This window comes from Myotis brandtii, unplaced genomic scaffold (genome assembly GCF_000412655.1).
Source record: "Myotis brandtii unplaced genomic scaffold, ASM41265v1 scaffold368, whole genome shotgun sequence".
In the NCBI taxonomy this organism is placed as follows: Eukaryota; Metazoa; Chordata; class Mammalia; order Chiroptera; family Vespertilionidae; genus Myotis; species Myotis brandtii.
The window spans coordinates 386,277-409,867 of record NW_005364139.1 but is presented as its reverse complement, the minus strand read 5'-3'; the positions used below and the strand labels follow the sequence as shown (position 1 = coordinate 409,867).

At 46.4% G+C, this 23,591-nt stretch overlaps 1 protein-coding gene across 3 annotated transcripts in view; it reads left to right on the top strand.

Moving 5' to 3' along the window:
* The window catches only part of ABCC5 (ATP-binding cassette, sub-family C (CFTR/MRP), member 5), an 86,547-nt gene that overhangs the window by 49,791 nt on the left and 13,165 nt on the right, over positions 1-23,591 (top strand). For all 3 annotated transcript variants that reach the window (XM_014544502.1, XM_005872119.2, XM_005872120.2), the window contains 13 exons: positions 635-759; positions 879-951; positions 2,791-2,994; positions 3,857-4,000; positions 7,468-7,570; positions 9,985-10,169; positions 10,562-10,708; positions 10,992-11,121; positions 12,813-12,966; positions 13,056-13,184; positions 15,533-15,719; positions 17,538-17,627; positions 20,987-21,176. In XM_014544502.1, coding sequence (XP_014399988.1) covers positions 635-759; positions 879-951; positions 2,791-2,994; positions 3,857-4,000; positions 7,468-7,570; positions 9,985-10,169; positions 10,562-10,708; positions 10,992-11,121; positions 12,813-12,966; positions 13,056-13,184; positions 15,533-15,719; positions 17,538-17,627; positions 20,987-21,176 — 1,861 coding nt within the window. The remainder of the gene's footprint in view (positions 1-634; positions 760-878; positions 952-2,790; positions 2,995-3,856; positions 4,001-7,467; positions 7,571-9,984; positions 10,170-10,561; positions 10,709-10,991; positions 11,122-12,812; positions 12,967-13,055; positions 13,185-15,532; positions 15,720-17,537; positions 17,628-20,986; positions 21,177-23,591) is intronic.

Sequence of the window (23,591 nt, the reverse complement as noted above, 5' to 3'; positions counted from 1 at the left end):
ATGTCGAACTGGAATTTCCCCCCCTTTGATCCTCATTTTACAGAAGCAGCTGATCTAGCTAATAGCCTGGATTAATTCTGTAGATGAGCTGGCCTGCCCTAAAATTGAGGCTGTAAATCCTTACAGCATCCTCCCCAGGGGATTCTGAAAGGGCCTTCCGCTTGTGCTTCCCTTAATTAAAACCGTTTGCCTTTAGAACAGTGGTTCTCAACCTTGGCTGCACATTAGAATCACCTGGGAATCTTTAAAATCCGAAACAGAATTTCTGGAGGATGAGGCCCAGAAATCAGGATTTTAAAAAGATTCCCAGGTGATTCTAATGTGCAGCCGAGGTTGAGAACCACTGCTTTAGAAAGAAAGGATGTAAAGTAGCCCATAGGTTGCTGAATGAAGTGTTGGTTCATTCAAGTCATGGGTTGTCTGGGCTCCCATCGCACATAAGCAAGGAGACCTTTGATTTTCTTTGCTGCTGAAGCTCCTTGTGGAACAAAGGTGGGGTCTGGTTTGGGGTCCAAAAAGCAACCAAGGAAACTGCCAAAAACTTTCAACTTCATTGTGGAATGTGGGGGGTTCTGTTGGCTTTAGGGGCATGGCTTTGCATTGTGATGCTATTGGACGGTGTCTGTCTCCCTAGATGACACTGGTAGAGGGCAGCATTGCAGTCGGTGGAACCTTCGCTTATGTGGCCCAGCAGGCCTGGATCCTCAATGCCACGCTGAGAGACAACATCCTCTTTGGGAAGGAATTTGATGAAGAAAGGCAAGGAATGCTTGGTTTCTGTGATGCTTTCTGTCTAGGCTGTGTGAGATGCAAGGCACCCAAGCCACAGGCTCAACTCCAACCGTGTCCCTGACGCTAGGTCTCTTTATCTTCTTCAGATACAACTCTGTGCTGAACAGCTGCTGCCTGCGGCCCGACCTGGCCATTCTCCCCAACAGTGATCTGACTGAGGTACAAGCCTTCTGTTCCCGATGGGGGCGTGGATGTAGCAGAGAGCATCCTGGGAGATGAGTGGCAGGGCTCTGCTGGAGTCACCTCCTAGGAGTGCATTTTAAATGCGTGGGAGAAAAACCTACACAGTGAGATCCACTTTCACTGGTACTTTATGTTAGGAAAGCATTTATGCCTTGGGGCAGGCGTATCAACACTACCTGTTTTAAGCATATAAATATTTCATATGTCAGGTGGATTTTATATTTTTTAAATATATTTTATTGATTCTTTACAGAGAGGAAGGGAGAGAGATAGAGTTAGAAACATCGATGAGAGAGAAACATCGATCAGCTGCCTCCTGCACACTCCCACTGGGGATGTGCCCTCAACCAAGGTACATGCCCTTGACCGGAATCGAACCTGGGACCCCTGAGTCCGCAGGCCGACGCTCTATCCACTGAGCCAAACCGGTTAGGGCTGTCAGGTGGATTTTAAACAAAATCCCATTTTTGGTTCAGAGTTTGTGTTCTCTGCGCTACTCATTTTTAAACCATGAGTCAAGCATGTGCACATTGAGCTTCTTCCCTGAACCTCATTCTGCCAACCTCCTTGCTCCGATGCAGTCTGTAGAGAGCCCTCCCCCATTAGAAAGAAAGAGACCGCTGCACAAATCCCTTTCTTTGGTTCTCTGCCCTGGAGCAGTTTCCAGAGCTGTGTCTTTGAAACTGGCTTTTTGAGTCCTGAGACATCTCCCATGACCTGCCCGGAGGTCTCTGGGCCTGGCACTTGTGTTTCAGCTGACTTCAGTTAAATCCCTCAGGTTTTATGAATGGTTTAATTAGTTCACCGGCTCTCAAATCAAGGTGCCCAGATCAGCAGCATTCGGTGACACAGGGAACTTGTTAGAAATGCAAGTTATTAGGCCCCACTCCAGACCTCCTGAATCAGAAACTCTAGGGGTGGGGCCCAAAAACCTGTTTTTACAAGTCCTCAGGTAATTCTGATACCTGCTCAAGTTTGAAAACCTTTGCATTAACTGAATGTTTTTTTAAGGACAAGATTTTTTAAAATTACAGGGCCCATTACCATTTTACAATGGATGTATTCACTTGTCCATTTAGTAATGTTTAAGCAGGTGCTTGTTGTGTGCCAGCTGCATGTGCAGACACTTCTGGGTGTTGGGAATGTAAAGGAATAAGACAATAACTTGCACCCTCAGAAAGCTTAAGTGGAGAGGATAGGACACCCACACATGAGGCTCAAAACAAGCTGAGGAGAAAGAATCCCTTTCTTTTGAGTGTTAGTAAGGAAGAGATGGGGGAGGATTTTCAGAGGAGAGGATGCCAGAACTGAGCAGGAATAGTACAGGAGAAGGTGTGACATTAGTCATGTGTGTTCATAATATATCCACAATTTAATGGCTTCTATCCCAGGGTGTGCTGGGAGATTGGAAATGGACGCTGAGAGATGCTGGGAACCTGCTTTGTATGCCAAGTTTGGTTGTTTAAATTCTATCCTTCAGGGCTTTTGAAGAGTTTAAGGAAGGTTGTTCATGGTTAGCTTTACGTTTTGGAAAGCTCATTCTGCCCATAGAGAATGGGCTGGAGTAGGGTGTCCAGGGGGTGGCAAGGCCAGATGAGGATTGATTAGTAACCAGATGATTGTGGGAGCGAAGGAGGTATCTAGGCCGACTCCCCCCTGTGGGCCCTGGAGGATCATAGTGGCCACTCATCCAGGCGGGGAATTCAGTAGAAGATGCCGCTTTGGGTGGAGGAGAAGAGTGGTGACTGGGGTAGTCACTAAACCCAGTTCTGGACTTGAGCTGGCGGCTCCACTATGCTTTCTGGGCTCCTATAGATTGGCGAGCGAGGAGCCAACCTGAGTGGTGGGCAGCGCCAAAGGATCAGCCTTGCCCGAGCCTTGTACAGTGACCGGGACATCTACATCCTGGATGACCCCCTCAGTGCCTTAGATGCCCATGTGGGCAACCACATCTTCAACAGTGCTATCCAGAAGCACCTCAAGTCCAAGACGGTTCTGTTTGTTACCCACCAGCTACAGGTATGGTGCTTTCTTCCTTCCCCAGGCCACCCACTGTGTCCTGAGAAATCAGACCGGAAGGGGGCTTGGTCCTTCTAGGTACCCTGTGGTCTTCTAGAAGTTCCTGGAACCATCAGTGTTCATTTCCTCAACAAATAGCCGCCTGGCCCATTGTAGCAATAAAGCTCGTTGTACCACTGTACCAGGTTGGCTATCTGCATCAGAGATCCTTGGAGCATGTTAGCTTTTACATATAAATCAGTAAGTGAAGGAAAGGGTAGGTAGAAAATAGAGTTTGAGTATGAGCTAGTGTGGAAAGCTTTATGTTAATTTAAGCAGGAACTGTTCAGGGAAAGCAAGGTCTTCTCCCTCTGTCACTCCATGACAAGCAGCCACTTTGGAGAGCAGCTCAAGAATGTTGCCATCTATTTTGCATATGTTGTCAGGTTTGGGGGTTAACCCCCATCCTGCCACAGAAAGTCAGTAATTGTGTGTACTTCTGACTGTAGTAACAGGGTGAAGCCTAATGCAAGGCTCCTGTGGCTCCACCAGGAGATTTACATAAAAAACTGGAGGAACTGTACTGGGAACTACATCTCAATAAACTAGAGCAGAGGTTCTCAGCCTTGGCCCTGTTGACACATTGGGCCACATAGCTCTTTGATGTGGGGGGCTGTCCCTAGGCTTCCCTGGCCTCTGTCCACTCGATGGCCAGTAATACCCCTCTCCCCAATTATAACAACCAACAGTGTCTCCAGATATTGCCAGATGTCCCCTGGGGGCTCAATCGCTTCTAGGTGGGAAGTGCTAGACTAAGGTAGGAGTGATTGGAATATTTGCACAAATATCAGTAACACTGTGTCATCCCTGCCTTTGTCTCTAGTACCTGGCTGATTGTGACCAAGTGATCTTCATGAAAGAGGGCTGTATTACAGAAAGGGGCACCCATGAGGAACTGATGAATCTAAATGGTGATTACGCTACCATTTTTAATAACCTGTTGCTGGGAGAGACGCCCCCAGTTGAGGTAAGAGTTATGTGGCGTTTATGCATCTCTCCTTTCTAGCAAGGGAGGCATGACCTTACTGAGGGTTGACCGGTCTCAGCTGAGTTCGGTGCCTGTGTTTTACTGGCAGAGCCCTATTTTCTGATGACCAGACTGCTGTGCTTTGGCTCACATACTGGTTCTACTCTAGGAGAGCAGGATTGTGGGGCTGGTGAGCCAAGGACTTCTGTCAATGAGGACTTATTAATGAGGTCATGACAGGGAGAACAATATGGGCTCTGTGTGTTGTCAAAGTAAGATACGCCCAAACCTGTAGAGAATTCTTATGAATTTATTTGAGCCAAACTGAGGACATTGCTGGGAAGCAAGATCTCAAATGCTCTGGAGAATGTCAGTTTGCAGATCCTTTTATACATTTGGAATTAAGGAGGGAACGTAAGGAAGATTACATGGAGGTGGGAAAAAGCAGGGCAGGGATTAGATTACGTGACAGTTAACAAGAGGATGTGCTTTCTTGAGGGTGGTTAAGCTTTAGAGGGGTCTGGGAAAAGGGATTACTCTGGCATTTCAAAGGTTTATTAACCAAGATGCACAAGAATAGGGCTTGCTTAAGGCAAAGATAAACCTTCTGCTAAAGAAGTTCTAGGCCTGGGGCACCTCTACCCACCGTGACCTGTCCAGTTAGGGATTAATGTTTAGATCACCCTGTGGGGTTACTTTCATATGAAGCTCCTTTTTCAATAAACAAGTGAATAAGGAGCCGGGGAAGAGAAATTCATCATTGCATACATTTGAAAATGATCCGTGGTACCCTGGCTGCTGACTTTTCACTTATTAACTGACAACTATTATGTCCTAATTACTGGATTAGACACTTCATAGATGTCATCCTATTTTAATCATTTAAACAGAGTTCTGTGACAAAATATGATTATCCTTTACTTTTACAGCTGAGGAAATGGAAACTCAGAAAAGTTAAACAGCTTGCTAATGTTAAACAACAAAATTCAACTGTGTAAATTTGAAGATCTAATTGGTTTTATCAAGTGATTTGTGAATCGGACAGCGTCCCTTCTAGCAACTAGAAGGGCAGAAAGAGGGTGGGAAGAAAAGATTTAAAAAGTGGATTATTTCAGGCGAAGTCATCTTCCCTTTAGGGGAAGACAGGGGGCCTGAAGAGGCAGGTTACTTCACTAGTGTTGATCAGGAAATTCTAGACTGAGGGATTTATTTTTTTTAATATATTTTATTGATTTTACAGAGAGGAAGGGAGAGAGATAGAGAATTAGAAACATCGATGAGAGAGAAACTTCGATCAGCTGCCTCCTGCACACCTCCTACTGGGGATGTGCCCGCAACCAAGGTACATGCCCTTGACCGGAATCGAACCTGGGACCTTTTATAGTCTGCAGGCCAATGCTCTATCCACTGAGCCAAACCAGTTACGGCTAGACTGAGGGATTTAAAATTGCACTCCTGGGAGAGGCTGAAACTGCAGTTAGGTTAGTACTAAGTCTTGGTGTAGCTTAGCAAAAGTGACTCCATTTTGGGCCTTTTTTAAAAAAAAATACTAACAAGGGCACTTTGACTCTAAAGTGCTCTTTCTGGCATGCTGCCTGCCCCCTGTGGCAACACAGAAAGATGGCAGCTTTCCATGGCTTTACTCTCGGCTCTAAGTTAGGCAAATCCAAGGGAGTACTTACTTAGAGCTTGCCAAATCGCTTGTTCTTCCTTCTTGCCAACCTGCTCTCACGCAAAGTCCTTATTCTGTGGGCACCTTGGGTCCTAGGAGTACACTCAGGCTGGGCTGTTGGCTATTTCTTAGCTACCAGATCATTTTGATGTCTGTGAGGCTAAAAGCAGGCGGTTATTGGGATCTTTTCTGGGAGTCATTGGGTTTCATCCTGTTTGATTTCGGGTGCAGTACAACTATTCAAGACCAATTTGTTTTTGGCCTTTTGGAATAACTCAAGTATTACTCCAAGTGTCATCGGTAACTTTCATAGAGACACCCTAATGCAGATTTGGATTTATGATCTCCCCCTGTGACTCTCAGAGTACTTACTCTTCAGATCATTTCCTCCTCACTGTAGATTCAGAGGAAAATGAGAAGAAGAGAATCTAAAGTACGAAATGTCCAAGGAACAGTAATGACTTGGACAGTCTGTGAGTTGTAGCGGAGGAGCACTTTCAGTTTGTCACTTAACTCTCCTGAGCTTCAGTTTTTCCGTCTTACAAATGGAGATGGCATCTGCCTCTTGGAATTGTTGCATCAGTTAAATGAAATAATATGTAATGTTCTTACCCGAGTAAGTGGTCAGCAAATGGACGTATTCTCTTTAGACCAGCGGTCACCAACCGGTGGTCCGTGATGTCCAAAAGGTTGGCAACCGCTGGTTGAAGGAAACCTTTGGAGCAGCAGTCGCCAACCGGTGGTCCTGCGGACCACTGATGGTTCGTGAGATCTGAAAGGTTGGCGACCACTGCTTTAGACAGTGCATTTATGCATGTATGCACTAAATAAAGAATTTAGGGTCCTGTGACGAGAGAAGAGGAACTTGGAAAGGAGAGCGTTAAATGGTTTCTAATCTCCTGGGCTCAATTTGATGCACGTTTACTAAGCTCCTCTGTGCCCTGTTATGGGAAGTTCTGGGTGTTAGGCCCTGTGGGGTTCTAACCACGAGTGAGATGTCATCTCCCTCCTGAGGGACTCGCGGTCTCAGGGAAGACCAGTGCACCATGCTCTTCACCAGGTCCCATTTATAGCAACTGTGCTGTCATGGAGTGCTACTAACAAAGTGCCTGGGGGAGCGGGGGTGGGGGCTGAACTCGATTCTAGACAAACGTGAGTTACCTCAGGGAGGGTGTAAGATTTGAATCTGTTTGACTGAGGACAACTGTGATTGTATTGGGACGAGAGGAGGGCATTCCAAGTGAAGGACCAATGTGGACAAAGTGGGAGGTCACAGTGATACGAGGAATGGCAGGAAACCCAGTTTGGCGTCAGAGTGGGAGCCCCAGGAATGGGAGAGGGGCTTGCAGTTAGGCTGGGGCCAGGATGTGGAGGTCTTACAGAACCAGGCTGAGGAGTTAGAGGCTCTCCTCTGGTCGCAGCGGGAAATGATCAGCCCTCTGGTTTTATTTAGGGATGTGGGGATCAGAGGTGGGAGGAATGGAAATGGCCCAGCCTTAATACTTGGGACAAGTTGGAGTGGATGAGAACATAAAGCCTACTGTGTTTGGAATTAAAGGTCTTCAGTGACTTTGGGAGGGGCGATGTCAATGGAATAACAGTGTAGGAACCCAGAGCTCAAAGATTGAAGGAGCTGAGGAAGTACAAGAAATGAATATAGGTGGTCCTTTTAAGAAGTTGGAAGGATTGCTATTCAGTAATACCAGCAGCTTGACATGATTCTCTCATATGTCGCGTGGACATTTGTCTGAATGGCCATATCATAAATGGAGACACTTTTTTTTTTAAATATTAGATTAATTCAAAAAAGGAAACCAGTGGTTCACAGAAGAAGTCACAAGACAAGGGTCCCAAAACAGGATCAGTAAAGAAGGAGAAAGCAGTGAAGCCAGAGGAAGGTAATGACCTTTTTTGAGATTTGTCATTAAAGTATATCATTATGCCATGTGGTAACCCATGATGTTTGATAAGACTGTAGGTGTTTGATAACACCGTGTGTGGTAGAGTACCTGGCCTGATATGCCTGGAACAACAGCATTCTTATGTAGTATCAGGAGACTGTGAGGCACCTTCTGTTTGCTTAAACAGACCAAGGCAACAAGAATGGCCTTTGGTCCCATCCCTTCCTGTGCAGGGTGGGGTCAGGTATAGCTAATTATAGCTGAATCATCCTGTGTATGAAAAAAGGGGAAAGATATACCCGTCCTTCCTGTGATTCACCTGTGCTTTTTAAAAATCGGTGCCCACCACAGCAGAGGCAGTCCAGCTCCAGGGACGCCTGCGTTCTCCCTGTTAGAATGGGGCGCTCCTTGGAGATGCCCCAGCACTGTGGCAAGGTCACACCTGGGTTTCTCCCACCGACTTTCCCTATCCAGAGTCCTGTTCTTTCAACACTTTATCTTATCAATTGAAATAAATCTTGGGAGTTAGAAAAGCAATTTACATTACTTCAGGTGTCTTCACCTTGGTGAATTTTAAGCTGCAAGTCAGTCCCCCCTTCTTCCCGCCCCCCCCCCTCAAAAAAAGAATGCAGTCCTGGTTTAAAGCTCTTTTTCTGTTGTATCATGTCCTCACCTGAGGTTTTGAATCTGAGGTTTTGAATCCTGGGTTTGCCTCTGTTTTCACTTCCTGGGTCTTAAAACTGCAGCAGGTGTTCGGTGTTAGGAGTGGACCATCCTGGTTTACCACTCCCTGCCTCTTCTTTCTTTTAATAAACCAGGTAACAATTTTGAATTCAGGTGTGATTTAAGATAGCTTACTCACACGCACTAAACAAGCACTAAACAAACACAGCCCAGCCGGCTGAGACGTGTGTCAGTTCCTGCCAGAGGCAGTTCAGAAAGCCAGAATGTCCTCAGGGAACATTTGTTCTCTGCGGAGCCACCAACCTGGAGACGGGCAACTGTTAAAGTGCTCCTGGCCTGTGTGGCTTGCTCCACATAATTAAAAGTGTGTGATGAAGAGGAAGAGGTGTCCTGTGGGGCATCAGTCACCTGACCCTGCCAGGGAACCCCTGGGTGCTACCTTTGAATCTTCTCTTCCCCTACGCCAGTGGTTCTCAACCTTCTGGCCCTTTAAATACAGTTCCTCATGTTGTGACCCAACCATAAAATTATTTTCGTTGCTACTTCATAACTGTAATGTTGCTACTGTTATGAATCGTAATGTAAATATCTGATATGCAGGATGGTCTTAGGCGACCCCTGTGAAAGGCTCGTTCGACCGCCAAAGGGGTCGAGACCCACAGGTTGAGAACCGCTGTCCTACGCAGTCACCACATCCTACTGAACTTACTCCCGAGACTCCATCCCTATTGCCATGACCCGGTTCTGGCCTTTATCATCTCGTACCTAGGTTACCGCTGTCCGTCCTCCATGCAGACAGCTGGGTGATAGAGTTGAAAACAGGAGGCCAATCAACTCACCTTCCTGCATGGAGTCTTCAGTGGCCTCCTCCCATTGTCAAAGCAGTGTTTTCCAGCCTTTTTCCCTGATATGGCACACACAGAAAATGCCATTGTTTGTGTGTGACGCTGGGGTGCATGGAAGAGGCTGCTGTCTGCCAGAGGTGACTGGGCTGGCCATCCCAGGCCCATCTAGCCCAGTAGGGCTGGGAGTCAAATCTCCACACACCTGTAGCCCGTTCTCGAGAAGTTCTTGTCTGAAGGGTAATGTTCGGGTACCTCTGACAGAGCACAGCCTGCCTAATCCACCTGGTCCCTTGCCACTCCACCGGCACACACACTGCTCAGGCCGCGCTGGCATGGTTGTCTGACTTCCTGTCCTGCTGTTTCCACGCCTCTGTGCTGCTGCTCACGTATCTCTTCTGCCCATTGTTCCCCCAACTGGCCGACTCTGGCTTACCTTCAAGGTGCTATATGGACTGCACATAAAGTCCTCCCTGAAACCTCCCTGCTAAGCACTGCACAGCTTCCCCAAGTCAGTTAGCGATACCTCCTGGGCGTCCCATGCTGCCCTGCATGTAGCTCTAGCATTGCATCTAACACATTTTATTAGCATTATGTGTTTATTTACCTGTCTGTCCTACCAGACCATGGAAGGACCCTCAAAGGCAGGAACCTGGTCTTACTCGTCTCGACTATTCCAGGGTCTCATCCTGGCCTGTTTATAGGAGATGCTTAGTAAATGTTAAGTGGGTGAATGACTGCTTCTGATAAAGAGGAAGTAATTCTGAACTAGAGTAGAGCCCTGTGAAGCTATAGGCTCTTTGATTTCGCTCTTCTATATAGGTGCCTTCGTTTTGGAAAAGTAGCTTTTTCCTTCTGAGTTCATGTTTCTTTTTTCTCCCCTAGGGCAGCTGGTGCAAGCGGAAGAGAAGGGGCAGGGTTCCGTGCCGTGGTCAGTGTACGGTGTCTATATTCAGGCTGCCGGGGGCCCCTTGGCTTTCTTGTTCATTATATCCCTCTTCACGTTGAACGTGGGCAGTACCGCCTTCAGCAACTGGTGGTTGAGTTACTGGATCAAGGAAGGAAGTGGGGTAAGGTTCCTCATTAATGGGAAAATTACATGTCTAAGAACATGGCCATCTCTCCATATTCCCTGGCCATTCTTAAGGAAACTAGTTTTCGATTAAAAGACACAACGAGCAGGGGTCACCCAGGATGAAGAAGAGGGGTCCCTAATGTAACCTCACAATACAGTTGCTCCCTGACCAACTCAAGACGCGGTGGAGCTTACCGTAGCACACCTGTGGGCTGTCTGCCCTCGCCCATTAGAAAAGAGCGAAGGAGGGACAAAGCCCTCCTTGTGTTTGCCACACCAGGTCCCAGAGTCCTTATCCTGCGCCCTCCCCTGAGCTGAGAGTGGCCCTAAGCAGGGTTCCTGGCCATCCCTGGGAGTCTTGCCTCACAGAGCCCTGCCTCCAAACAGAACAGCACGGTGAGCCACGGGAACAGGACCTCCGTGAGCAGCAGCATGAAGGACAATCCTCACATGCAGTACTACGCCAGCATTTATGCCCTCTCCATGGTCGTCATGCTGATCCTGAAAGCCGTTCGAGGAGTGGTCTTTGTCAAGGTACGCAGTGGTGGCCTCTGCTCCTGCTCACCCAGCTGACTGGTCAGGCTTCGCCCGGCCTGTCCCAGGTTCATCCTGAGGAGGGAGCTCCTTTGAGACACAGTGGCCTCCACTGGAATGACCTGTATCCCATCAGCTCCAGCCTTTTCCCGTTAGCCGCCTCCTCCCTCCGTGGCCATGGGCCCCTCTCCGGTTTTGGGAGTGGACGGCCTGTGGAGGAGGGACTGAGCCTGCCTGAGGGCCGGGTCCCCGGGCCCTGCTCACTGTGCACTCTGCTCCGTAGGGCACGCTGCGAGCCTCCTCCCGGCTCCATGACGAGCTCTTCCGAAGGATCCTTCGAAGCCCTATGAAGTTTTTTGACACCACCCCCACGGGGAGAATTCTCAACAGGTTTTCCAGAGACATGGATGAAGGTATTTCTCACCACGGTTCTCGGTGCTCTCCAGCCTTCTAGTTGGCATTCCCCGATAATGCAGGTCTGTGCAGCCGTACACTCTGAGAGCACAGTGGCTGCTCGTGCTGGTACCAGGAACATTTTAGTTTTGGCATTTTCTTCAGGTTGCAACTTATATTTAAACAAAAGCCCCATCCTATTTTTCACGTTTCATCTAAGTTTTCATTCGATCTTATTTTAAACCTGAAACAAATTCAGAGGCTTGAGTTAGTATAAAGGCTTTGGACCTTTGAGGGTCATTTGAGACTCCAAAACATTTATTTGGAGGGCAGTCCGTTGCTTTTTGGACACCTGCAGCCTCTGGCAGGTTTTTTGGGTGTTGCATGGGCTGTGCCAGCACCAGAACTTAAATACTGCCCAGAGCCCAGACTACTAGTAATGCTACCTGCCATTTATTGAGGACTTCCTGGGTGCTGAACGTTCTACACGCCCTGTCCTGATCCTCACGGCAGCCCTACAAGGTGGGTATTGTTTCACCCACTGAATACATGAGAAAGCTGATGCCTAGAAAGGTTTGCCCAAGATTGCACAGCTATTAGAGAGCAAAGTGGGAACTGAGCCCAGATCTTTTTGACCCAGAGCTAATGTTTTTGCTGCACTGTGTTACTTCCATAGAGGAGTTTATTACAGGTGCTGATAAGCAGGGTAAAGCCATGGCCACAGGTAGCAAGGGCTCAAAACCATCACTGATACACAGAACTGATGCATAACATGATCCCATTTCTGTTAAACACACACACACACGGAGAAAAGACTGAAATTTAAAAAATCAGTGGTATCAATATATCTGAGAGTTGTATGAAAATACTCCAATCCCTTTCCCCTCCAAAAAAAGGTAGGGGGAGGAGATAGTCAAAAAGGAGATGAAGAAAATGTTGATAACTTTTCGAGTTTCTATACTCTTGACTTTTGGGCATGTTTGACTTTTCATCATGAAAATTTTCTTTTCTTTTTTTTAAATTTGTCTTTATTGTTGAAAGTATTACAGATGTTCCCCTTTTCCCCCCATTGACCCCCTCACCCCCCACTCACCCATCCCAAGCCTTCACCACACTATTGTCTGCATCTATGGGCTATGCGTATAAGTTCCCGGTTCATCTCTCCCCACCCAACCCCACCTTCCCTCTGAGATTCGCCAGTATGTTCCATGCCTCTATGCCTCTGGATCTATTTTGTTAACTGTTAACAGCAAATTCATTGTTTTTGGTGAGAATGAAGATTATATGTAATCTTTCTTTGCATATTTTCAAAATATTTTATAACAAGCATATATTACTTTGTAAAAGGAGGAAGTGTTTAAAGGGGTTGGGCAACATAGTGAACTAAAAAGAGGGCATATGCCCGGCTGGCATGACTCAGTGGTTGAGCGTCGAGCTATGAATCAGGAGGTCACTGTTGGATTCCCAGTCAGGGCACATGGCCAGGTTGTGGGCTCGATCCTCAGTATAGGGCGTGCAGGAGGCAGCCGATCAATGAGTCTCTCATTGTTAATGTTTCTCTCTTTACCTGTCCCTTCCTCTCTGAAATCAATAAAAAAAATATTTTTTAAAGATATTGGGGAATGTATTTTTGTTTTTTTAATTTTGGGTCCCGTGTTTCCTGTTTGCGGATCCCCACAGCCTGACACTTGTTTCTTTACGGTTTCCCCAGTGGATGTGCGCCTGCCCTTCCAGGCTGAGATGTTCATCCAAAATGTCATCCTGGTGTTCTTCTGTGTTGGGATGATCGCAGGGGTTTTCCCATGGTTCCTGGTGGCAGTGGCGCCCCTTGTCATTCTCTTTGCAGTTCTGCACATTGTGTCCAGGTAAAGCGGAAGGGTTCGTGTCTTCCAGGGCAGAGGATGGAGCCGGAGTTGCTGTCCACCCTTTGACACAGAACTCTTTCTCTCACCAGGGTCCTGATTCGCGAGCTGAAGCGTCTGGACAATATCACGCAGTCACCTTTCCTCTCCCACATCACATCCAGCATACAGGGCCTTGCCACCATCCATGCCTACAACAAGGGGCAGGAGTTTCTGCACAGGTAAGCGCGAGGGGGGCCAAAGGGCTCAAAGCATAGCCAGCATCCCTGAATTTAATCAGAGTCAACAATAGGGGATTATAACGCTCATCACCAGTGATTTAATTGTCTCTGATTAAAGTTCACTTGCTTGGTGGAACTCCCTTCTGAGCAAACGAGAAGACAAAAACACAGATTTGGAGTCGGTTGGCTTTTGGTCCTGAATGACCATATTTGATGGAGTTTTGTTGGTTTTTTTGGAACTGTAAAAGACAGTCATTGATACTAGATTGACATTTTATTTGGTTGAATATTGTTTATATGAGATTTTTATGTACCTAATCACTGTGGAGATTTGTATTAACAAGAGATTAGAACTAACTCAGTGATTTCCAACATGGAGCACACGCCCCACAGGGGGGCAATTTGATTATTAAGGGGGGATTTCGAGAATGAGTTATTAACTGAATTTTTGCATTCCTTATGATTCTAGGGGCCTCATATACAGTATATAAATATATAGCGACATATTTGTGCATTTCAGTTCTCTATTATGTTTTGAAACTTTATTTGCTATTTTTTCATATCACTTCATATTATTTTTTTAACAATTTCTTGGGATTTCTTCCTCAGTACTTCAACTGTCCTTTTATTCTTTTATTTTTCTCTTTCATGGATACCATGTTCTTTGGAAGCTTGTTTAGACCAAGTTAATGGCCTTTTAGGCTTCCTCCACATGAATAGGAGTTCACTTTTTGAATAATAAGAATTATATGGGGGGGGACATCAGGATTTTAGAGATGCTTAGGTGGGGCATGGCCAAAAAAAAGGCTGGGAACCACTGAACTAACAAAGCCATTCAACAGAGGACTGGTTAAAGGAGCTACAGTATCCTCGTAGAGTGGAATATAGTGTGGCCCTTCAAAAAATGAGACAAGCCCTGCCGCATAGCTCAGTTGGTTAGAGCATCAGCCCAAAATGCCAAGGTTGTGGGTTTGATCCCAAGAAGCAACCAATGAATCCGTAAGTAAGTGGAACAACAAAATGATGTCTCTCTCTCCTTCCCTTCCTTTCTCTCTCTCTCTAAAATTAATAAAACAAAACCAAAAACAAATGAACAACAACAACAAAAAACATGAAGCAGCTCTAAAGGTACTGAATTAGAATGATTTCTAAGATATATTAGTGAAAGAGCAAGGTACCGATGTGTGTATGCTATTCTCCCTTTTAAGTGTGTTTGTATACATAACATTTAGAATATCTCTGAAAGGATACACAAGAAACTAATAGCTACTGAAGAGGGGAATGGAGTAGTTGGAGAATGGACAGGAGAAAACTGAATTTTCATGGTAAAACTTGTGTACCCTTTAAATAGTCTGTCCTATGCATATATTGTCAATTCCAACAATTAAGCAATTGATTTTTTTAAAAAAATCTAGAGTAAAAAGATTAGGGTAAACAATGTAGAAAAAATAACCTTAACTTTCAGTGAAAAAGAAGAAAATATACTATGTACAAGTGTGTTTATGCATGTGTGTGTATATATACATGTACATGTAAGTGCATTGAAAAAATGCTGGAAGGAAATGCAGCCAGATATTAACTCTGGTTTTAACTGGTAAGATTATGGACTTTTGCATTTTTCCCTTTATTGCGTTTTCTAATTTTCTCTAAAGAGCACATATCTTATTGTAAGGAAGAAATGTGGGTTTTTTTTAAAGCAAAGCACATTTGCTAGAAAGACTTCCTGCTCTGGAATCTGGTTGTGGACTCAGATGGGGTTCCATCTGCTCTCTAGGACCCCTCGTGACAGTGGTGTCTCCCCTCCTTCATTGGCAAAGGTTGTCTGTGTATTTTTTTGCTGTGGTTCAGCTCCTGGCTCTTTGTCCCCTGGCCGTGGGAAACAGTGCCATTCTGCCCAACGATGGTGTGTCAGCAACAAGTTCTACTTTACTGTGTTCAATCTGAGGCTTTCCCTTTCCTGGCTTTGGGCCATTTCTGCAGTTTGCCTTGTAACCTTTCTTTCTTTGAGAAAATGACCCCTAACCTACGACATTTTTTCTGATGTTTAGCACAGCCTCTTTAATTGGTCTCCATCCCCCTGCTTCCCCTATGCTGTTAAAGTAGATATTTTCCCTTAATATCTTCAATATGTTTCTTTGAAAGGGTAAAACTAGAAAACCCCATGTCCTCCTATCTGTGGAGCCTGGAGTACTCCGTACTCTTTAAGTTTCCATATCATTCTCTTCATTACAAGCAGAAAATACTGAAGTATTAGCCCCCGTCCATAATTCACCAGAGCTTTGACATCATCCATGACCTGGGTCACCTGGTACCTTCTTTGCCTATTAGCTGTTCTGCCTTCCTCACAGGTACCAGGAGCTGCTGGACCACAACCAAAGTCCTTTCTTCCTATTCACGTGCGCAATGAGGTGGCTGGCTGTGCGGCTCGACCTGATCAGCATCGCGCTGATCACCACCACTGGGCTGATGGTCGTTCTCATGCATGGACGTATTTCCCCGGCCTACGCTGGTCTCGCCATCTCTTACGCTGTCCAGGTCAGTCTCTGGGATGGGGCATCACCTTCGCTCCTTTGAGTCCTTCCTATGTTGGCCTAGGAGAGTCACGGTAGGGGCCTCTACCCTAAGTCACTGTTTCACCTCTGACTCCCAGAGTGCCTTGTAGACTGCTTTACAGTAACCATCTGGGGCAGGAGAGGTGGTATCTATACTAATAAAAGGGTAATATGCTAGTTAGACCAGACATCTTCCGGACGACCATCCGCACATCCTTCCTGACAAAGCCAGGCCCGGGCGAAGCCGCCCACCTGCGGTCCTGGGCACCAGCACCTGCAGCCCAGGTGAAGCCACCTGCCCACCGTCCCCTGCAGCTGCAGCCAGCCTGGGTGAAGCCAGCCCAGGTCCTGGTGCCCGTGGCTGGCCAGAGGGAGGGAAGCCCGGGTCCCAGGTGCCTGCGGCCGGCTGGAGGAGGGAATCCTGGGTCCCGGTTATGGGGCCAAGGCAGAGGTGGTTCGGGGCGATCAAGCCAGCAGGGAAGCAGTTAGGGGTGATCAGGCTGGCAGGCAGAAGCGGTTAGGGGCAATCAGGCAGGCAGGCAGGCAGGCGAGCGGTTAGGAGCCAGCGGTCTCAGATTGTGAGAGGGATGTCCAACAACCCCCCCCACCCCTGTGCACGAATTTCATGCACCGGGCCACTAGTGTAGGAATAAAGGGATTTAAGGCTGTTGCATATGTTTAAGAAATAGGTGCTATTTTCTTCATAAAGGTGCTTTTGAAAATAGTTTTTTAATGGTAGGTTTCTGAATTCACTATCCTATCATCTCTGGCCTTTTCATAGTCTTCAAAGAAATACTCTATTTGCTCCTTATGTGCATTTTTTCCCCAGGCTCCTGCTTTTTTCCCCCAACACTGTTACATGTGGAAAGCTTTCTGGTCTCTAGAAATGGTTTATGGTTTTTAGCTCAAAAAACAATTGGGAACTTGAGCTCTGACTAGGTTTTTGAAGATGTTAAGGAATTATTATTAATTTTTTAGATGTCATCATGGTATTAAATAGTGGTATTGTGCTTTTAAAGATTTTATATTTTAGAGAGATACAAGCTGGAATATTTATGGATGAAATAATAGAATAGCTTGGATTTGCTCCAAATAATATAGAAGGATGAGGTGATATAAAGGAAACAATATTATCTGTGAGTTGACAGTTTTTTAAGACAGACGTTTGGTACATGGGAGTTTATTATAATGACCTCTCTCTTGTACATGTTTGACCTTTTCCCATATTGGAAAGATAAATTAAAAAGTAGCCAAAGAATCCTGAGAAGAGATATGTACATGTGTCTGTACAGATCCCCCAACGCTGTCCATGCTCTGCAGACTTCCCTCATCATTGGATGGGCAGTAGTAGAATCCTTCGTCTGAAGTGCACAGGGGCTCTGCCAGCACTTTCTGCTCAGCCTTCTTCCCCTTTGTTGACTTTCCTGGAAGCCTGCCCACTGGCTGTGCACAGGTTGATATGTACCTCCATTCGCTGTGACTGCCACAGCAGGTGCAGGTATAAGGATGCAGCTTCAGATATATGTTACTAGACATGCAAAGATGGGTGGAAAGCCGTTGGATGCAGGAAAGTTAGTGCCAGCAGTACCACGATGCCACCTGCGCTCACAGAAAATTACAGATGACTGGGGGTGGGGTGTAATGGGCATTGTCTTAAATGTGTAGAGAATGACTCCATTCCTAAAACCAGCTGCTGTATGTGCCCAGTTTTTACGATTGAGCTGTGGTCCCCTCGATGAAGGAGGCTTTCAGTGTAGACGTCAATAATGAACTCTCTCGCATTTCTGCTTCTCACCATCAGTTAACGGGGCTGTTCCAGTTCACCGTCAGGCTGGCCACCGAGACCGAAGCTCGCTTCACCTCAGTGGAGAGGATCCACCACTACATCAAGGTCAGACTGCGCTCTCACCCTCCGTGGAGGCGTTTTCCCTTTACCCTTTTCCTGCCGCGGTGGATGTGCAAGGAGGCGGCATGTCTTCTCGGCCTTCTCGGCCCTCAGGAGAGGACCGCCGGTCTCTTCAGCAGGCGTGGAGTGGAGAAGGAATTAGCATAAGAGTTTCTAAATCTATGTGTGAATCATCTGATTGAGAACTTACGTTCATCAGCTCATTTCCAGAATGTTTCAAACTTCGTTAGTTCAGTTAGGCTGGCTAATGTAGCATTTTTCTTGCACTGTATAAAACTATGTATTGTTTTCTTTCTTTTCTAAAAAAAATATTTTTATTGATTTCAGAGAGAGGAAAAGAAAGAGAAATTTTAACAATGAGAGCGAATCATTGATTGGCTGCCTCCTGCACGCCCCCTACTGGGGATGGAACCCACAACCCGGGCCTGTGCCCTGACCAGGAATCAAACTGTGACCTCCTGGTTCATAGATCAACGCTCAACCACTGAACCACACAAGCCAGGCAAACCATGTATTCTTGTCCATCTTCGTCTGGTTCACTTGTTCTTCACCAGGAGGGCCATCAGGACCCCTTTGGTGCTTTAGGCAAAGACAAACGTGGGACGCTCTCCGGAGATGATCTTGGTGCAGTAGGTCTTGGGTGGGTCCCTGGCTTCTGCAGTTTTAAAAGCTCCGTAACTAATTCTAAATTGCAGTCATCGCCCTAGCTGGTTTGGCTCAGTGGATAGAGTGTCAGCCTGCGGACTGAAGGGTCCCGGGTTCGATTCTGATCAAGGGCACATCGTGGGGTTATGGGCTTGATCCCTAGTAGGGGGCATGCAGGAGGCAGCCTATCAATGATTCTTTCTCATCATTGATGTTTCTATCTCTCCCTTCCTCTTTGAAATCAATAAAAATATATTAAAAAATAAATTGCAGTTATTGTTTAAAACCCAGTTAATGTAGTCAATACTGAGACTACCTAGCTCTTCCCACATTCCCTTAGGAACCCTGCAGTCTTGCCATGGGGCAGCGCCTAGTTGGAGCTCTGAAAGCAATTTTCTGTAGAGAGAAGCAGAGCCGTGAGTGGTTAGGATTCTCAAATTTAACTCAGTTCTCGATGAGTTCTGATCTTGTGAACTGCCAGAGACTTTGTCAGCACTTATTTTTATTTTAAATATATTTTTATTGATTTCAGAGAGGAAGGGAGAGGGAGCGAGAGATAGAAACATCAGTGATGAGAGAGAATCACTGATCGGCTGCCTCCTGCATGCCCCCTACTGGGGATCGAGCCTGCAACCCAGGCATGGGCCCTTGACTGGAATCGAACCCAGGAACCTTCAGTCCACAGGCTGGTGCTCTATCCACTGAGCCAACCAGGACAGGGCTTTGTCAGCATTTATATCATTGTTTACATGGAAGAATACATTCCAAGTTCCAAATAATGACTTACAAGCATAGTGTTGAATAAAAAAATAAATAAATAAAACAAGCATAGTGTTGAAAAACTTGCCATTCAGTTGCGAACTAGTGTGTTATGTAAACTGCATTTTCTCGCAGAGGCATGCTTTACTGGCTTGTTTTGACAATGGACCTCATTAGTCATAGGATATTTCTCAGACTTACGAATCATGATTCTGGGAAAGAATGGCACAAAGCAGTCTGGTATGTCTGCTAATAGCTGTTCCTTAGGTTTACCCACTAGCCTCTTTGCCCAGTGCTCTGGTCTGTGGATGATATATGGTTGTATATACGAATATGTAGTGTTTGCTTTACTCACTGTTGGTGAGAGTCTCTGGCTGGAGAGCTGGGGGTGGGTAGTCAGCCCCAGGTTGGGGGCTGGCAGTGGTACAGCGTAAATCCTGCACAGACCAGTCATATTTCTGAGGACTGGCTCCCCACTGCCAGTCCTCAACCTGGATGCCTGTCCCAACACGGACCCTTCCAGCTTGGAGCGTTCAACTTCAGTCTTCACCCCCCAGAGCAGTAGACTTTGGCCCTTACTTCCCTGTAAGGCTGTAAGCCCCATGACTAGTCGCTAGAAAGTTTCAAAACATTGCAAGGTTTGACTATTGATAACAAAAATTACAAGCCATAATTACAACACAGAATTTTAAAGCTGGAATGGATTTCCAAGATTATCTAATCCAGTCCCCACAATTTGCAAATGAGAAACTAAGACCTAGAGTGAAGAAGTGATGTGTCCAGTCACACAGCTGTTAGTGGCAGGATTGGGATTAGAGTCTATTTCTCCTGGATTGACTGAGATATGTCAGAATGCCAGGATCTGATTACATGTTCAATATTATTATTATTTTTTGTTAATCCTCACCCATGGTTACTTTTTCCATTTATTTTGGAGACTAGTGGCCCGGTGCACGAATTTGTGCACATTGAAAGGAAATTAATTAAAATAAATATTTTAATATTGCTATTCGCCCTTTCTCTGTAATAGAAGTGTCAGAGGTACGTTGTGCCAATAGTTGGTCTTCAGACATATTCTGTCGACGACACCACTTTCTTTCAGCTTCAGAATGTCAACAAAAACAATCAAATTCATGATCGATGACAGATCAAAGCTCACGTGAGCGATTGGCGCCAGCGAGAGCTGTATATGTATATGTGTCGTGCATGAGCAAGTCAACGTTTATTTTTAAATTGCCAGTGCATGTCATATGTACCGGACGGTTGGGCAGACGTACAGTCGGTCACTTAGTCTTTTATATGTATAGGTAGTGGAAGATAGGGAAGGAGAGAGAATGAGAGAGAGAGAGACATCGATGTAAGAGACACACCTATTGGTTGCCTCCTGCACACGCCCTGACCAGGGTCGGGATCAAACTTGCAATCCAGGTACATGCCCTTGACCGGGAATCAAACCTGAGACCCTTTGGTGCATGGGCTGATGCTCCAACCACTGAGCTGCACCAGCCAGGGCTGATTACATGTTCAATAAATGTTACCTTTCTTTGGGTTTAAGCCAGTGGTTTCCAAATGGCAGAGTCCTGTTTTGAGTGTAATATTTTCAAACAATTCCAATAAGAACTGCAGGGTTGAAGAGGAAGAGAAGGGCTCATGGCCCCACCCTTGGCCTCCAAGGCAGTTTTGTGGAAGAAGTCCTTAAGACGGGAGGCAGTTTGAAGGTCATTGCCCTGCTCAGCTGCTGCGTAGTAGTAGCCACTGCAGAAAGAGTAGCCCTGGTGCTCTGTCCCTCTCTAAGCATTTACTGCCAAGGGAGCTTGCACAGCAAGGGCCCAGGCTCCCACTGCTCCTGTGTGGCGGCTGTGGTTGTCCTGGTTTAACTTCTCTGTGACAAAGCCCCCGGAATCTGGGCCCGGCTGACCTGGCCACCTCTGTCTCCCCAGACTCTCTCTTTGGAAGCACCTGCCAGAATTAAGAACAAGGCTCCCCCCCCTGACTGGCCCCAGGAAGGAGAGGTGACCTTTGAGAACGCGGAGATGAGGTACCAAGAAAACCTGCCTCTGGTCCTGAAGAAAGTGTCCTTCACCATCAAACCCAAGGAGAAGATTGGCATTGTGGGGCGGACGGGGTCGGGTAAGGACCCTGTCGAGGTTAAGTTTGTTGCCCATGCTTGTTGCTTATCGACTATCACTCTCCTCCCTTCAGACCAGGTCCCCAGTACATGCATGATTAGTGTGTCAGGTCTCACTGAAACCACTTCTCTAGGATTATTTTCAACCCTGCTTTTCTAACACTTCGTGTTTTTTCCCGTCATAAAAGTACACATTCTCACTGTGGAATACGTGCAACATGTGGCAAATTACAAAGGCGAAACGCACCCATACCTCCACGGTGCGGAGATAATTACCGTTAACATTTTAGTGGTTATCTTCCAGGTGTTTTCTGTCAACAAATACGTTTATGAAAAATGAGGTCATTTTACACTCACGGTTTCATGGCCTGCTTTCAAAAGCAGCAAGTATTTTCCATGTCAGTTGCTGCTCCTGGCGTGATGTCTATGCAGCATGATATGGAATCCTGTTTTATGGGTCACCGCGGTTTATATTGAATAAGCTCCAGTCGTGGGCACTGAGGTTGCTGCCAGGGCTTACTGTTCTGAAGAGCCTGCAGTGGACGTCTTCCTTCTGTGAAGTCCGGTGTTCGCGGTCCCTGTGATGTATGGCCCGGGTGGCCTCCAGTATATCAGAGGCCAACGCAGCTCTAAACAAGGACCCTCTGTCCCTTTGAAGACAGAAATTTGTTTCTTGTTCTGACATCAGTTGCAAATAACTAGAAAATAGGCCTTCCTTTTAGGCGTTTCACTTCACTCATGCTTAGAAGTGCATTGACCCTCGGTTTCTAGGGTCAAGACTTCAGTAATTTATTTCTTTCCTTCCTGAATAACGTTTCAGAATTGTGTCTTGTCTCCTTTCCCCTTTTTACCCTTGTATAGGGGTCTCTCTGAGGCAGTTCTCAGTAGCTTTCTGGGCTCCATGTTCCTTTTCATCAAAATTCTTCTAGCTTTTTTCCTGACCATTAAAAAACAAAACAGAAAAACACCTGGCATCTTTTCTGGCCAATTTACTTTAAAGAACCTGCCAAGAAGAAGAGAAAAGATCATTTCCTGCTCCCTGTTTGAAGGAATTACTTCATGTCAAAGCAGGAAGGTGTTTTGCACTGGCAAGAGCATGCTCGGCAGGGGGGGCGGCTCCCCACGGCTCTCACTCTGCTCTCCCCCTCGAGCTCCCTGGGGTGCCCTGCTCTCCTGAGCGCTCTGACTGGTGACCCTTCTGTGACTTCCCTTTCGCACGAGTAAGACAGACTGAAAATTTCACCAACACTTGAGTAAACCATAAGTAGTGACAGAAGAGAAACAAACAAAAAATAAAATAATCATAAATAGCCTGACTTACCAAGTCTAGACTTTAATCCTAGTTCGCTTCTTCCAAGGCCCCTAGACCCTGGCCCTGCTGTGGTTGTGAGCACTTTGTTGCCTTTTTCACCAGCACATTCTGTCAGAGATTCAAAGAACTGTAAAGTCTCCCAGTCCAGGTGCTCCGAACCGAGGCATCTCTTATTAGGATGGAACAAAACCTATTATTTGAGCCCCATTCCTTTCTAAGCTTGGATCTTAAACTGCTCCCTTGGCACTGAGGGAGAGTCCCCCCACCCCACTTCCTGGGTAAGGGGCCACTCACCAGGCCCCCCCCAATCCTGAATACAGCCAGTCACTTTTAGGAGGAAAAGGCCTCCTTAACATCTGTCTTGCTACTTGGGCTTAGGTTCTCAACTCATTTCTGGTAGATGGAATGGAGGAGTCCTACCTTAGGAAGGGGGACATTTCTCTAGGTTTCCATTAGGAACAATATTGACAGCAGGGATGTGGCTGCAGACTCGGCCAAGGCAGGATAGTTGTATACTCAGTGACCACTGAGTAGATGAAGGCATGAGGCTCTCATGAGAGGTCTTCCAGAGTGTGGAGACAGGAAGAGGGTGGGCATCTTGCAGCCAAGGAAGTGTGGTCTAACAGCTGAAACCCTGTAGTTCTCAATCTAAACCATGGGCCTGAGCTGCAAGAAAGTAGATAGACAGCACTGTGTCAGGCTATTTCAGGGGTGCAGGGGACATTAGATAGAGCTTTTTAATGTTTATATGTTTTGACAGAGTAGTTTCAATTCTGAGAACCTATCCCAAGGAAGTCATCTGAGGTAGGAGCAAAGTTTGAGCACTGACACACGCCATCTACACTAATAAAAGAGAAACATGGTAATTAGCGTACGACCGCTACCCTTTTCATTGGCTAATCAGTGAGTATATGCAAATTAACTGTCAGCCAAGATGGCGGCCGGCAGCCAGGCACTGAAGCGAGCACGAGGCTTGCTTGCTGCAGACTCCAACGTTCGCTGCCTCACTTGCCAGCCTCTCAGCTGCAAGTCTAAGCAACTATATACTATGTTGCAAATAAGAAGGTAAACAAACCGCCAGAAACCAGCCGGACTGAAACCCAGC